General features: G+C 40.4%; 1 protein-coding gene across 1 annotated transcript in view; it reads left to right on the forward strand.

The window, feature by feature from the left end:
• The window catches only part of LOC306837149 (zinc finger SWIM domain-containing protein 6-like), a 36,708-nt gene extending 21,248 nt beyond the window's left edge, over window positions 1-15,460 (forward strand). The window contains exons 3-14 of the mRNA XM_079364692.1: window positions 1,572-1,720; window positions 1,826-1,976; window positions 4,199-4,378; window positions 5,154-5,330; window positions 5,437-5,583; window positions 6,462-6,608; window positions 8,203-8,466; window positions 8,652-8,787; window positions 10,181-10,338; window positions 10,782-10,945; window positions 11,058-11,139; window positions 12,683-15,460. Coding sequence (XP_079220818.1) covers window positions 1,572-1,720; window positions 1,826-1,976; window positions 4,199-4,378; window positions 5,154-5,330; window positions 5,437-5,583; window positions 6,462-6,608; window positions 8,203-8,466; window positions 8,652-8,787; window positions 10,181-10,338; window positions 10,782-10,945; window positions 11,058-11,139; window positions 12,683-13,545 — 2,618 coding nt within the window. The 3' untranslated portion in view covers window positions 13,546-15,460. The remainder of the gene's footprint in view (window positions 1-1,571; window positions 1,721-1,825; window positions 1,977-4,198; window positions 4,379-5,153; window positions 5,331-5,436; window positions 5,584-6,461; window positions 6,609-8,202; window positions 8,467-8,651; window positions 8,788-10,180; window positions 10,339-10,781; window positions 10,946-11,057; window positions 11,140-12,682) is intronic.
• The last annotated feature ends 691 nt before the right edge of the window (window positions 15,461-16,151 follow it).

Consider the following 16,151-nt stretch of genomic DNA (forward strand, 5'->3'; position numbering starts at 1 on the left):
TATAACATATACTCTGGTTGTGGATAAACAGCATAAATCCTGAATAAGCCTTTATTCTGAACTGTATGTTTGATGCCTGAACAGTGAATATTCGCTGAACCTAAAACGCTGATTGGGTCTCATTATAAATGATTGCAAAAAAACCTGTTTTTAAAATGCTAAAGAGAATGAGTCCTAAGAAACAAACATGGTGGAGAATTAATGCAAGTACCCCTGTTAGAAATCCTCCGTCTCGCACCAGTGGAGGTCCAGCTGGAGGCGTTTGTCCAGGGAGACAACTCAGGAACAACAAGCTGTTCAGGGAGAACAAGAGGGACACACACACACACACACACACACACACACACACACACACATACGCACACACAATTATGAGGATAGGGATGACTTTATTCACACATCACAGGAAAGCTTGGAATGGGGAAAGTTTCTGTTTTGTTTTGTTTCTTTGCTTTGTCATTGTTTCTGGGCTCGACAGAAAGAGCACTTAAGTGTGCAAAGCATTGAATTATATTATTGTCATCACAAGTGTCCAATTTGTGTTGGCTTGTATACACGACTTTACCTGTGACTTTTTAGGTGTTTGTCAAAGTTCTTCTTTTTTTAATTCTGCAAGTTGTTTTCACTAATGTTGGGTTTGTAGAGCTGCTTGGGTGTTTGCCTTAAATAAAATAGCTGATATATTTTGTGCTGATATGATCTACAATGTTTTTCCCCCTCATAAGGTTAGTGATTCTTTAGCTCACTGTAAATGTCAGAACAGTATTTGGTCCATGTGAAGAAGATTGGATGTGTATGGATGAAAGGTTCATTCATCTGTTTCATTGAACTAACCGTCATGGACACTCGGTCAAAAGCCTGGATGGGGTTTTTACTCGTATAAGCTTGTAATTGTTGCTGATTTTGCAGAATTTATGGTATTGATCTGTGTTTAAGCTGAACCAGCACTGCATAAATGAATTAATACAAAGGCTGAGCTGTATGCTGCTGCAGCAGCCACATTCTTCAATGATATAATCCTCAATATTCTGAAATGTCATTCTGCTAGAACCTTTTTTTTTTTTTAATGTCCACTCCTCTGTGCTTTGAAAAAAGAAAAACTGGATTTATAACGCTGGACTTTAAATCATCACCACACATTTGTATGCTGTTGTGTGACTACCTTGTCTTTAAATAATAATTGTACATTTTATTATGGGCGTCTATGATGTGTCTATATGTCACTCAAGGTCACCTTACAGTTGAGTTAAAAAAAACAAAACACAAACACAATGAACTCCATAAAAACAAAAACGGCAACAGTTGACACGATGTGTACCTGAACTCTTTTCTTTTTCATCATCGTTTTTCACTTGGGTACTGGTGTAAATTCCTCATACGTTTTTAAATGTCAATCTTTTTATATCTGTAACTACAGAAACGTCCTCTGGATTCCCAAAGCTTTATCTAACCTCCAGTAACAGACCTGTGAACAGCCTATTCCATTGAACGCAGATCTTATAATGTGAATTAGCTAATTGTGTTTGAGCTCCTGTTATGACTTTCTGACTGACTTCCTTTGTTCGTCGCAGGAGCTCCAGATCCGACTGCAGGCGCCAGCGTAGATGACGAGAACTGTTGGCATCTGGACGAGGAGCAGGTTCAGGAACAGGTCAAGCTCTTTCTGTCGCAGGGCGGTTACCACGGCTCGGGCAAGCAGCTCAACTTACTCTTCAGCAAGGTAACGGATGCTTTTACAACACGCGTGCTAAACGCTACACAAACGGTACACTTGTGGCTGGGCTGTGGTTACTGTTTTACCCATGATGCTCTATGGTCTCTGCAGGTGAGGGAGATGCTGAAAATGAGGGATTCAAACGGGGCTCGCATGTTAACACTTATCACCGAGCAGTTCATGGGCGACCCCAGACTGGCGCTGTGGAGGCAACAAGGAACGACGATGACGGATAAATACAGGCAGCTGTGGGACGAACTAGGTACAACAAACACACACGCCTGTAACCGAGGCATTTTTTTCATTGTGTTGGTTAGTGATTAAATATTGTGTAAAGCGGGATTCCCTTCAATGTTGACCGTCTCTTATTCTGATAAACACAAAGATAGGCAGAACCTACAGCCTGCTGCAGCTTCTACACTAATAAATACACAGCATGCAAGTTTGCTTATCTTGTTATATTCAGGCCATCAAATGAATCGCTGAGACACCAGCTAGACATTCTTTTAAAGGTGCCAACATTTAAAGGAGGTGTCCTCTGTTCTTATTCACTCTGGCCTGCTAAACAGGAAGTGTAGTAGCTAATGTTTGGCTACTTTAAAGAGGACATATTATCCCCCCTTTTCACCTTTTCAAACAGTCCCCTGTGCTCTAAATGAAACACCTGTCTTGTGCTTTGGTCCAAATATAACATGAATCAAGCACCAGAGGAGGTTTGTGACCCTGTAGAAACCAGCTCTCTTTCAACGCTCTGTTTTGGCGTGTGTGTCTCTTTAAATCACTGCACTCCTAATTCGCGAGAATAAAAATGGCAGAACTGTGCAAAAGTTTTGCTCATGTCCATGGGTGGAGATACCAGGGGAGGGGAGGGGATTTTCTTACCAGAATTTAACTTATGATGTCACAAACTGAGAAGTTTGAAACACAGCATTTTTCTCTGTGTGGTAAGACTAAGGCAGAGCACAAACCAAGGACTGGATGGATTTATTTCAAATTTCGTGGGTCAATAGACACCGAGGTTACCCAAATAAATGTTCAAAAACACTGTAAAAGTGGATTTTTTATAATATGTCCCCATTAATTAAAAAGTAGAACCCTATATATATATTCATGCATGTGTTAACGCACCTCTTCTTCCTGTTGTTTTGTGTGATTATGTTGCTGCTTTTTTAGGAAAAACAGCTCAAACAGCCAGCTGGTTAAAAGACTTTTTCTCATTGTTTTGTGATGGCAAATGAATCAGACTTGAATTAAAACCACAAAACAGCAGCCTGTAGGTCTCAAATCGCCTCAATCCCCTGTTTTTTGTTTTGTTTATCTCTATCCAATAATCCTCGTGTTGTTGTCGTTGCAGATTCTTGCTCTGCATTTCGTCACTCACGCCTGACATCACTCCTCTGTGCACTCTTTATTTTCTTCTTTCCCCCTCCTCGTTGTCGTCCTTGAAGCAGCCGTAACAAAGAGACGGAGGATAAAGCCCCTCTCCGCTCGTCCCCTCCCCCCATACTCAGCCTCCCTCCCCCTGTCTCCCCCCTTCCCGTCCACTCACCTCTCCTCCCCGTCCTCCTTTCTTTCTCACTTCATTTCCTTTCTTTTCTTCTCTCGTTTCATTTTGTCATCTGTCATCCTTTATTTATCCTTCAACATGTTCATTGTTCCCCTCCCTCCTTTGCTTCTGTCTTGTGTGTCTGCATGTTTTTATCCAACAATGAAGCTGATCTCGGCTCAGGTTTTCACAATTTACAACAATTTGTCGACTGTCACTAAGTGAATTGCCAGCTATTATATCGGCTTTAGAAAAAGAAATGATTTCAAAATAAAAGATCTGCTTGTGAATTTTCAGAGTGTCTTTAATTTATCTCACTATGAAGGCACTGCTTTGTGATGTGAGCTTTGACTATGATAAATTATATTATGGACATTTTCCACTATGATGATATTATGAATACAACTGAATACAATATAATAAAACCTTCGATTGTCTTGTTGGTTTAAAAATGTAATTGTATTTTTCATTGGACCCTTTGTTATGCTAACCAACTTTAGGAACGGCTTTTATTTTTAAATTAATTTTTTCTTATTAAAAAAAATCAAATAAAACCAGTCTTACTTGTATCCAGGTAACCGTTTCCTTCCAATTCAGCTCCAGCCATAATCCTTCAAACTGCTTGTTGGTACTGTTTTTAAGAGCTGCCAATAAACAGTTTTTGTTTTCCCTCTTTGTCTTCCTAAATGATTGATGATTTGGAACAAAACTACAGAGCATCACAACAGAAGGAGTAGACACATGAGTACAATAATGTCATGCTAAAAAGTGAAAAACATGCTTAGCACCCAGGTAACAGCTACTTTTTGGATTCTAAAAGAGAGATTCTAAAAGAGATATGAGATCATCACTTCGCACTCATGATTGACACTTTTTTTTTTTCTCATGATGGGAGTGTGAAGTCACATGGATATTAAAATGTGCGTCTCTTGATGCAGGTGCCCTGTGGATGTGTGTCGTGCTGAACCCTCACTACAAACCTGAACAGAAGGGATTCTGGCTCCGTCAGCTTCGCAGGTGGAACAGTGTGGACGTGTGCCCCTTGGAGGACGGTAACCATGGCGCCGAGCTGACCAATCTAACCAACGCTCTGCCTCAGGGTCCTGCAGGCAACCCAGGTGAGACAACACCCCGACTTGTGAAGAGATTCCACCCTAAGTCCCTCCTTTCATCGCATCAGACAGTTCTTTCTCTCTCCTCCTCCTCCTCCTCTAATACCACTTCTGTCTCCCCTCCCCCCCCTCTCTTTTTAATCAACTCTCTCTCCTTCAATCTCTGTGCCTGCAAGCCTTATTACCTTTTTAGTGTGGTAATAGAATGAGCCTAATAACACAGTTGAGGTCCTGCAGCTTTTTTCCACTAAATCAGAGAAAATACAGACGCGTTGACGTTTCTATCAGGCGGCAATAAAAGCGTTTCGAATGAGAAGACAGGTTGTTATTACCGCTGTTGTGCGACTTGGAATGGGCCTGCATTTGTTCTCCTATCCCCTTTTTTAAACCCTCAAAGACAGTGTTTTCTTTTTTTAATAAATATATAAGGCTTCCATATACACTCAGACAAACCTCTAAATCTGTCTATTTTTCTTTACTTATAACTTCACTTGGTGCATATAAACATGACGTATCTTTCTGTGAGGGAATAAAGGAGATATGCTCTTGGCTACAAGTTGAACCCGGAATATTTTTGGTCCTAAAAAAGGAAGACGTGTGAACTGTAAATTAGTTTAACCATCTCAGCTCATGACCCCGCCCTGTTGCTGGAACTCCCGCCCAATCAGAAGGCCAGACTATTCTAATTATTTCTCCTATCATGCTCCCGTGTCGTTGTGTTTCTACCTCTGCGCTATTATGGATTGTAAACACCCGTTGTCTTGTGTTTCCTCTCTTGAAGATTCGCTGACCCGGCCCCACAGGACGGTGTTCACACGAGCTATTGAGGCGTGCGACCTGCACTGGCAGGACCCTCACCTGCAGCAAATCATCACCAAGGACCAATACACCAACTACTGTTACCATGACAACCTCGACAGCTCCCTCTTCGATCCCCGAGGGTGGCCCCTGTGGCACGGTGAGGGAACAGGGAACATGTGGAGACGTTACTTGTTAATCGAAGGAAAAATTGTAAAGGACATACAGTACAACTATAAATATATTTGGCCTCTTCCCCCTGTTAGAGCACGTCCCGACTGCATGCGCCCGAGTGGACGCCCTGAGATCCCATGGTTACCCAAAGGAAGCTCTCAGGCTGGCCATCGCCATCGTCAACACACTGAAGAGGCAACAGCAGAAACAGCTCAACTTCTTCCGCACGCACAAAAAAGGTCAGTTTATTCACACCTTCAGGGCAGAAGTGGGGGGGAGGGACAGGTGAGAGTGAAGGCCGACGAGGGGAGCTGACACATTTGGAATGACGCCTGAATAGCGACAAAAAAACCCAAGAAAGAGTCATAATTAGTTAGAACTCCAAATTGCTGTGTTCTGTCCCAAAAAGATCATCTAAGAGACGTTACGACAAAACAGAAAAAAAGGAGAAAGCCTTCGACCCTGACTAGTTTTATGGTTAGATTATTTTCACAGCGAGTTGTGCTGAGGGTGAATGTTTAATCTCAGACAGAAAAACCAAGAGTTGCTCATTTTAGATCAGTTAACCTATCAGCACATTATCAGCCACTTATCTGCAGTGTGTCCAGGCCACATAAATCAATAAAATATATAACGATGACTAATGATGATAGAGAAGCGAGAATGACTGGCTCAATTTACAGTCACTGCTGGTTACCTTGAACTACTAAGAATGAAAGAGGTTCCTTAAATGTCATACATGTGTTGGACATTGCAGAAATCCTGACAGTAAATCCTGATAGTATCGTTAAGAATTCTAAACAATATAAAATGTTAATAATAATAATAATAATCATTGTCTATAGCCTTTTTTGTATGTGTGTGTATATATATATATATATTTATTTATTTTTCTTCCACCATGCATATTTTTTGTATGTTTTTTTGTATGTTTTTTCCAATGGAAGAGTGTTCTATTATTTATTCTATCTTTTTCTTTATATTGTTACTTTTTTGTTACCTGCTACATTTTATTGTTTATGCTGCTGGAACCTAAATTTCCTTGAGGGAGTCATCCCAAAAGGATCAATAAAGTTCAGTCTAAGTCTAATGTTACCATGTTTTTTTCTCTCTGCAGAGTTGCTCCATAAAGGTGTTACATCAGTCACGAACCTGGAGGGCTGGGTGGGTCACCCTCTGGACCCCATCGGCACCCTGTTCAGCACTCTGATGGAGACGGGGCGAGGCAGGGAGGATGTAGCCAACCCCTTCCTCGACTTCCCAGGTAAACACTTTAAAGCCTGGCCCCTGATTTGTGAGTCGCAGGACCAATTCTGAAGGGCCGAACAACACGCGATGAGGCGCAACATTTCAGCCCGATAATGTGTTAGATGTGAAAGGTACAGGGGGCGTGACAGCTGGTTACAGACCAATCACTTTGATTAGATTCTTACACAGTTAGAGCAGATCCAGAAGATGATTCCCAGACTTTAGGGACTCTTTTCCCCATATTACAGCTGTACCAAACTGTCAGAGGACATCTTAAATCACCATGGCAACAGCAACAGAAGGCATACCTGTTTGATGTGACAGAGATAAGAACAAGAGAAACGTTGGCAGGAAATAATGGCTCACCTCCAGCTGACAGGGGTCATCTATGAGTCCTAAATGATTCAGTCAGTCAGATTTGAATATTGATGCTTCAGTGTTGAAGCAGCTTGTTGGAGCTGCCCTAACCCCCCCCCCCCCCCCCAAAAAAAAAAAAAAACATTGCTTTAAAACATTACAAACCAACAAGCTTTGAAAACACGACATCAACGGGAATTTATTTATTTCTAAGGACTACTTTTTTACTACTTTATTATTACGGGATAGCTTAAGAGAGACGGAGATGGAGGAGAGAGTGAGAAGACGCGCATCAAATAGCTACTTGACAGCAGTTTAACCTGCGAGTACATGGAGGACTGTAGCCTCTGTTTTTTATATGCTTAATAATATATTCCCGTGGGGAAATTTGGGATGATGGTCTGTGCCTGTTTGAATAACAGACATGTGTAAGAAGCACATCTCTCAATAACAAACAGGACCTTTATTTGGGGCGCCTGCTCTACCAACAGAGTTAAACCCCAACCTTCTGTAATTCTAAATAATGTTTTTTTTTAATGAGCTTATATATATTTTTTAATTAAATACGGAGCCAAAAAGCAGCTACGGCCCCAACAAATGTCAAAAGAACAAAGTGCGCTTTCCAATGTTGTATATAGAGCCCTTAAATGTCACACTTCCTGCGCCACAAACACACACCTTCCTGGGCTCAATTTGAACCTTTCCTCTGCAGTGATTGTGTCTGTCTGTCAGAGTCTGGTGCCTCAGGTCGTTATCAGCTGTGATGACACAGACAAGCTGATGGGCCTCCAGTCATCCTCCAATAACAGCTCATGAATAAGAAATGTGGCGGGAAAAACACACTCCAATTAAAATACATTAATTATGCAGCAGGCTCAGGAAGACAAGTTCAATTACATGGATGAAAAGTTTGATTTTTCACCTGAAGGTGGACTGATCGAGAAGTTGTGTAAGTTTCTATTAAGACTTTGAACACTCTGATATTTATGTGTGCGTGTGTGTGAGAGTGTTCATCGGGGACTGTTAACCCTCCTGGGATGAAGTGTGAGGTCTGCCAACACATCATTAAGCCATTAAAATGCATGATTAGAGTCCTCAGGAGGATACACACTCCAAAAAAGAACCTGAGTGAACAAATAGATCAATAAGTTTATCAATACTTGGCCCAAAGGGAACATTTGTTCTTCCTCAGTCATCCCTCACCCTCCCTCTCTCCTTACCCCCCCCCTCTCTCTCTCTCTCTCTCCCATTAGGCTCACTGGGTTCAGGTAGGAGGGCGGAATTTCCTGTTTTTCCAGCGAAGCAGCGTTTCCTAGAGGACGGCGAGTCATTCGTGTCGCTGGCGGTGGAGACGGCTTTGATCGGTCTGGGGCAACAGCGAGTGATGCCCGATGGACTCTACGCTCAGGAGAAAGTGTGTCGGAACGAAGAGCAGCTCCTCGCCAGACTTCAGGAAGTCGATTTAAATGACACATTAGTGAAGATCTTCAGGAAACAAGCTGCCTTTCTGCTAGACGGTGCGTAAAGTCCCTTTCACACATGCACAAAACTGCATTTTTATATTTTTACGTTTGAAGAGCGTAACAACAAAAAAATTGCTTAATAAAATCCACTTTTTGTTTTTACATGTTCTTCTTTCTGCCTGTCGTACAGACTGTACTGACTTCTCTAACATGGCCTGTGTTTGTATCTTTTCTTGTAGCTGGTCCTTACAGTGGTCTGGGGGAGTTACTCTACAGAGAGAGCGTCCCCATGCACACGTTTGCCAAGTATCTCTTCACCTCCCTGCTACCTCGTGACGCTGAACTGGCGTATAAAATTGCATTAAGGGCCATGCGGTGAGTAGTGAAAACCTTCCTCAGGTCTCTAATTCAGATATAGACCTCATTTTATGTCAACTTGGTTGTTCAGTTCTCACCCAAAATGAACACACTTGTTGGTAGATTCTTGTAGAGAAGAAGAGAACATCATTTGGTCACAGCTTCTTCAGAGATCCTCTGATTGAGAGACGATGATTTAAAAAGTTTTTTACCAAGATGAATGTGGTTCAAGAGATTTTCTCAAGGATAACATTTTTGAGGCCGAAAGTTGTCATTTCATCAGTGAATACATAAATAAGGAGTCGAGATCTTCTTCTATCGGAAATCCCCATGACCGTCGTGTAAAAAATTGAATATTCATGTTTTCTTCTTTTATTTGGTAAACAATAAAATGTTGTCATTGCAAACATCTGGTGAAATAGGACAAAATAGCCGGGCTCATGAAACTATTATTTTAACATGCGTACATTTTTGGTGTTTGTCACACATAGAAGATTCTCAGGCAGGCCGCCCAATTATATTTTTTACATAATCATCATCACCCACACAAATTTTTCTTTTGACATCTTAACACAGAAACCAACCAGAAGTGAGGTCAGAAGACACACAGCTCACTCAGCCAACACATGGCTTCACAACATAGTTCGTCCCAATCGCTAACAGTTGATATGTAATGTGTTACAAAAAGTTAAGGCAGCAACAATCACAGAACTAGCCTTTCCTAGAGGGACCGGAAAAAATCACATCAGTGTTTTAAGATTTTCCGTACGCCTTCAGGAGTTTTTAAAAGCTCTGTTTAGTGTGTGGCACGCAGTCGTACAGTTGGTACCTTGTCTTCTTAACCTGTTCCTCGAAGAGGAGGGACAGAAATGATGGATGTGAGACTTTGAGCTACTGATTTGGACAAAACCTTTTAAATGTGTACCCACCTCCTCTCCCACCTTTTAGTCTCGTTTGTTACTAAAGAGTCTGCTGGATGAGACATAAAGAAAGCAGGGGAAATGACAGCCCGATTTAGGAGATATCTGGGGCACTGTTTAATGACAAAAACCTCCTTTTACTGAAATATTCACTAAATAATTCAACGTTGCCGAAATCGAGTTTTATAAAATGTTTGAATAATAAATGCATGCTGTTGGTTTCCTCGCTGACCGCCGCGAGGAGTATCAAACTTGATGTCCTCCCTCCTAAATGAAAGTCCTTTGATTTGTGCGATATGTAAATCTTTCTGTTTAATCTCAACTACAAAGAAGGAATATCATTCTAGCAAGATTTTAAAGATGTGCGTTTAGTTTTAGGGTTAAAGGCACACATTTTTTGACTCATCCTGATAGAGTGGTCGATATCCATTTATTAGTCTGCGTGTTTGTATGACAGAAGGAACTAATAATGTTTCTCCTCTGTTGCTCAGGTTGCCTGTCCTGGAGTCTACGTCCCCCTCCGCTGACTTGTCCCGGCCTCACCACATTGTGTCCCTGGTTCCAAACCGGCTTCCCCGCTGGTTCACCCTCAGCCACATTGAGACCCAACAGTGTGAGCTGGCCTCCACCATGCTCACTGCTGCGAAAGGTACACTCAGACGGTTATTTACAAGTTCGGGGAGAAAACATTGTTAGCACTTCTGAATCGTTCAACAATTCTTCAAAAAGAGGATAAAGACACCAGCTTTCACACTGTAACATGCTGAGGTAAAGGTGATGCTGGCTGAGCAGTAAGCTGCTATGACCATTACAGCAGTGTTTACAAAATGACAAACCTTTTAAAGACCACTTATACTGGTTATTGTAGTAAATAAAAAAGTAATTTTCTGCTTGTACAATAATTATGTCTTCTCTTTTAAGCAATCAGCTTTAATTTAATTGAGAAAAGTGGCAGAAAACTGATGGATGGTTACATGATGACTGTCAGTAATTGTTAGTCACTTAAGTTTTCTTTTTCTCTCATTGTCATCTTGAGTAACAATGGGTTAATAATTTCTGCTCTGTTCTTTGTTTGCCTTGTTGTGTCACCAGGTGACGCTCTCAAATTACAAACAGTGTTAGAGTCCATCCAGAAAAACATCCACTCGGCATCCCACATCTTCAAGCTGGCCCAGGACGCCTTCAAAATCGCCACCCTGATGGACAGCCTGCCCGACATCACGCTGCTCAAAGTCTCCCTGGAGCTGGGTCTTCAGGTAGAAAAAAAACACTCTCTCACACACACACACACACACACACACACACACACACACACACATTACTTATCTCTAAATGATGCAGATTAAGTAAAGCTCTGGGTTTCTACAGGTGATGAGAATGACGCTGTCTACCTTGAACTGGCGGAGGAGAGAGATGGTGCGATGGCTCGTCACGTGTGCCACTGAGGCTGGTGAGTTTGTTTGATGCGTTGAGGAACGTAAACATCTTGATAACAAAAACACTGACACATTGATCTAAAATTCAGAATAATTTTAAGTCAATAGGTCCCAGAGTTATTTTTGCTTAAGAAATCATTCTTTATGCAGATCACTCTCTGGTTTCTTGTCTGATAGGGCAACGATCATATCAGCTATAGAAAACAAGCGAATGAAGTTATTGAATCTGGGTTATCTAAAAAAATGTTCCCAATTTCAAGTCAGTATGTTTTTTACACAAACAACCTAAACATTTTTTTTACTGTTTATTACAATTTAGCTACTTTGATTTTGCATTAATTGATTGAATTATTAACATACTTTGTGCTAAAGTGAATGCTGCTGTTCCAAAAGAAAATACTTAATAATAGTTGTATATGGTACATGTGCTTCTTTCTTAATCTGCTGAATAATTAAAATAGGTACTGGAAATTTGAAAATACTACTTTACTATTAAATACTATTACTGTATTGTATTAAATATGTCTGTACTCTCTACTATATGCCCCTCTAAATTGTTTAATATTATTTCTGTATAGGGATAGTATTTTGGAAAAAAAGGACAAATTTCACAAGAGTTGAAAAGTGGATTTCAGAGCACTCACAGTGGGAGGGTACAGAGGGGGAAAGGAATGACTGGCAGGGTAGTAATTATGGAAGATTGTGGGCTGTTGGCTGATTAAGTGGGCCTCATGTTTGAACGTGAATACTGAGACCCGGAGGCAGATTTCCCTGAAGTGGACAGGAAGCTGAGTTGAGAGGAGACTGAGCTCTATAGGGGGAAACCCTCCGCCCAGATGATTTCTCGTGAAGGAGTCCCTGTTTCTGTGAGCGCACTTTGAATGGACACATTGAGAACATGCCAGTTGGTGATGTAAAGTGGGGCCAGGCAGTATAATGTCAGAGAATTAGAAATAGAGAATCCAATTCGATTGTAAAAGACTTCAAGAGTGGTGAAACATGATTTTGTGTTTGAATTCTGGTAAGAAATGATCCGGAAAAGAAATGATATATGATATATTTGATGAACACGTTTTTTCAACTTTGGAGTTTTTAAATATAACTAATCTATAATCTTGAACTCAACATTTTTTTTTTTTTCAAATAAATGTAAGATGTAGAAATTCTCCAATTCCTCTAACTCTGTGTGGCCTTCATAATGAAATTCTTTATAGAAACTGCTCACAAATGAATCCTTTCATACGCAGTTTCAGTAAGAAAAAAAAAAAACAGTTTTAAATGTTATGCAGACATCAGTTTCCTATTAGTTTGGGACTTTATTAAGCGGCCAAATAACTCATAGTTGGTGCTTTACAGAGTTTATGAAGCAGCAGGATGATATATTGGGGTGTCAAAATCAACTACAGTCAATATACTTATACTATAATTGGATGTCTATACTATAAGGTGTTGCCAAATGGGAGAGGGCGAGAACTTCACAAGTAAAATAAAATTGAAGAGACTTTCCATCAGTTTGGTCTTAATCTAAAAAAATCCTTTCTTTTCCCTCTTGTCTAGGTGTTTTTGCACTGGACAGCATTATGCAGAGCTGGTTTACTCTCTTCACCCCTACTGAAGCCACCAGTGTTGTTGCCAGCACGGTCATGTCCAACAGCACCATTGTCCGCCTGCATCTAGACTGCCATCAGCAGGAAAACCTGGCCAATTCCGCCCGCACCCTTGCCCTGCAATGTGCCATGAAGGATCCCCAAAACTGTGCCCTGTCAGCTCTGACCCTGTGCGAGAAGGACCACATTGCCTTCGAGACAGCCTATCAGATTGTACTGGACGCAGCCGCCACGGGAATGAACTACACACAGCTGTTTACGATAGCACGCTACATGGAGCACCGTGGTTATCCTATGAGGGCTTACAAACTAGCAACGTTAGCAATGACACACCTGAACCTCAGCTACAACCAGGACACACACCCTGCAATCAACGACGTGCTCTGGGCATGTGCTCTAAGCCACTCACTGGGTAAAAATGAACTGGCATCTGTCATCCCCCTGGTGGTGAAGAGTGTGAAATGTGCCACCGTCTTGTCGGATATTTTACGCAGATGCACACTCACAACACCAAGTATGGCGGCTCTGCACAGCCGCAGGAACTCTGGGAAGCTAATGCCTCTAGACAAGGCTCCCCTCAGGCAATTACTAGATGCCACGATCGGAGCCTACATCAACACAACGCACTCTCGGCTGACGCACATCAGCCCTCGCCACTACAGCGAATTCATCGAGTTCCTCAGTAAAGCCAGAGAGACGTTTCTAATGGCACATGACGGACACATCCAATTCACACAGTTTATAGACAACCTGAAACAGATATACAAGGGCAAGAAGAAACTCATGATGCTTGTTCGAGAAAGATTTGGTTGACAGAGGATTCAATGACCAAATCACCCTTTTTTTTTTTTACTTGAGTCTCCTTTTATATCCTTTGTAACTTGAAGTGAAAATACTCCTTAAGTCACGCAAATCTTGTTCCTAGGAGTTGCTCGTGAAAGGGTCAGACCAACACAATTTCCTGAAGGAAAGTAAAATGGAAGAAAATGTATTCATTCACAAGAACTGTGTCTTTAAATTGTGATTCTTGATTGATTTTAGTTTTTTTGGAATAATATTGGACTACCCAAAACAATAGAAATGAGATATAAAATGTGTTTTAATGGAAAATATTCTCCGAAAAATGTCAGAAATGGAAGAAAAAAAACAACACACTGTAAAACACAAAAGAAAGGTGGTATCTATGTGTACAAAACGGAGAAAACGGTAAATTCTTACAAGTTTGTGTGTCCCTTTTATATGTATGAAAGTAAGAGTTTTACACTGAGTATATACTGTATTGTCCAGTGGCAAAATGTCTGCCTTGCACTCCTTCCCTCAACTAACATTCATAGCCTCAACAAGAAGAGAAATGGCTTTTAAACCAAATGAAGCAACTCCATCTGAAGTGACCAGTACCTCTTTTTAAAGGATTGAGCTTTACTCTTCAACTTACCCCAAAAAAAACGCCTCAACCATCTGCTTTGTGGAGTGAAAGAAAACTCCAAATTTACTGTCAGAATGCTTTTACTAAGACTGGCAACTTTGGGGCTGGTTGTTTTGGCTTTGCAGTGTTGCCTCAAACATTCAGTATGCTAATTTTACAGACACATTTGTGAGAGAAACACAAAAAGTAACTGTTGCAGTGCTTGCTCTTGTGGAAACTTGGCAAAACATTCATTCTCAGGGATTTCTCTTGGAAGAAACCGGACAAAAAGAAAACAAAAGCATTTTATTGTCCTGTATATATGAAAGTATATGTCTGAATATTGAAAACAAATGTAAATGTTAACTAATTTATGACAAAATATTCTATGTAAGGCACAATACTTGAAGCTGCAGTACTTTTGGTTTTTGAAACAAGACAAAAAACATATCAGAAGGACTACAAAATGTTCACCTTGCATTGCATCAGGGGCCAGTTCAAAGACTTGTGTGGCTGGTTTAGCTCTGCAGACATGTAATGAACTGCAGATACTAGCCAGTTGTTCAAGACAGGAAATGGACTCACAAAATGGTATTCTCCTAAACACAGAGGCGTATTGAGGACTGTCAGAGTCAAAGAAAGAGACGACTGTGGATGCAGAGCAGTAGCATCATTCAGCTGGCGTCTCTTATGATATTCCAGAAGACTAAAATCTGCTCCAGTGTCTTAAACGTGTTGATTCTTCTTCTTCTGCGCCTCGTGTCCATGCCTATTATTCTGACACCTCGACTTTGTGCAGGACAGAAAGTTGCTATATACTGTAGTTCTTGACTGTTCCACTTTTTTACGCTTTTAAAATGTTTCCTTCTCTTCAGTTGAAATGGTTTTAACTTATCTTTAGAATTCCTCACACAAGAACAGCCTTCTTTCTTGCCTTGTCTTAATGCTTTAAAATAACCAAATGGGAGTTCTAACTACCAAACTTTTTTCATGTGACAAACAACTTTGGCTTCAACCTTTTTTTTTTTTTTAGCTTCTTTAATTTCTAGCTCTGTATTCTGTGCTTTAAAAGCTAATTTCAACAGTTTTTCAGTGTTGTCTCTTGTTCGTGGCCTCATTAGAGGTCTGTTAGTAGCTCCTTTTTGTTGAAATGTATGCTCCTTTTTATTTATTACATTAGGTAAATGACTGTAACCATGTCATCATGCTCATGAAGTTACTAAGATTTGATACACTGATCAATTTATTTATGTAACTAAATCACTGTTTTATAAACTTGGTAATGAATCAATATTTGTTTTGAATAAATGCGTTTTGAGAGGATGAAGTGTTGTGTTTTTTAAGCTCTTGGTGAGAAGATACAGATTTCTTGAGAAGCTGAATCCAAAGAGTGATATAGTGATATAATTGTTGTTGCAATTACTACCACAAATGTGTAGTTGTAGAAGTAAAAATTGGTTTCAAAACATTATCTGAAAAGCCATGAAGTGACAGAAAAACAAATCCAAACAAACGATGTACTGATAGGGAAGTCTTCTACCTGTTTAATAGTTCCTCGGGGTTCAATCTTAGGTCCCTTTATTTTTATTCTTTAACATTTGATACTGTTTTCACAGGATAATTCCAAGGTAAGAAGCTCGTTTAGCAAATAGTAGCTAGCAACTATTTATAATAACAATAAGGTGGGTGTATACTTGTTGGTCATTTGTGAATATGGGTACTTGTAAGTTCTGCAAAGCTCTTGCTAAATGCAAAGTGAAAGAGTTGTTACCATGTGAGCTAGTTGTAAGCTAGTTATTGGTTAAAGGTTGACATAGACTATTGCTGAGCAAGTTAGCTGTAAAGCAGCCTAACCCAAACTCGAAGATAGCTTTTTGGTAGTTGAGTATAAGAACCTTTGTTTGCAAGATCATTTTAACCACATGTGGCTTTTCTCTATAGTTATAAAGTAGTTCTTAGCTACATGTAAACTGGTTGACATTCAATCTTGAATCTTGTACAGACTTAATACACA

Source organism: Symphodus melops (assembly GCF_947650265.1).
Source record: "Symphodus melops genome assembly, chromosome: 16".
Taxonomy (NCBI): domain Eukaryota; kingdom Metazoa; phylum Chordata; class Actinopteri; order Labriformes; family Labridae; genus Symphodus; species Symphodus melops.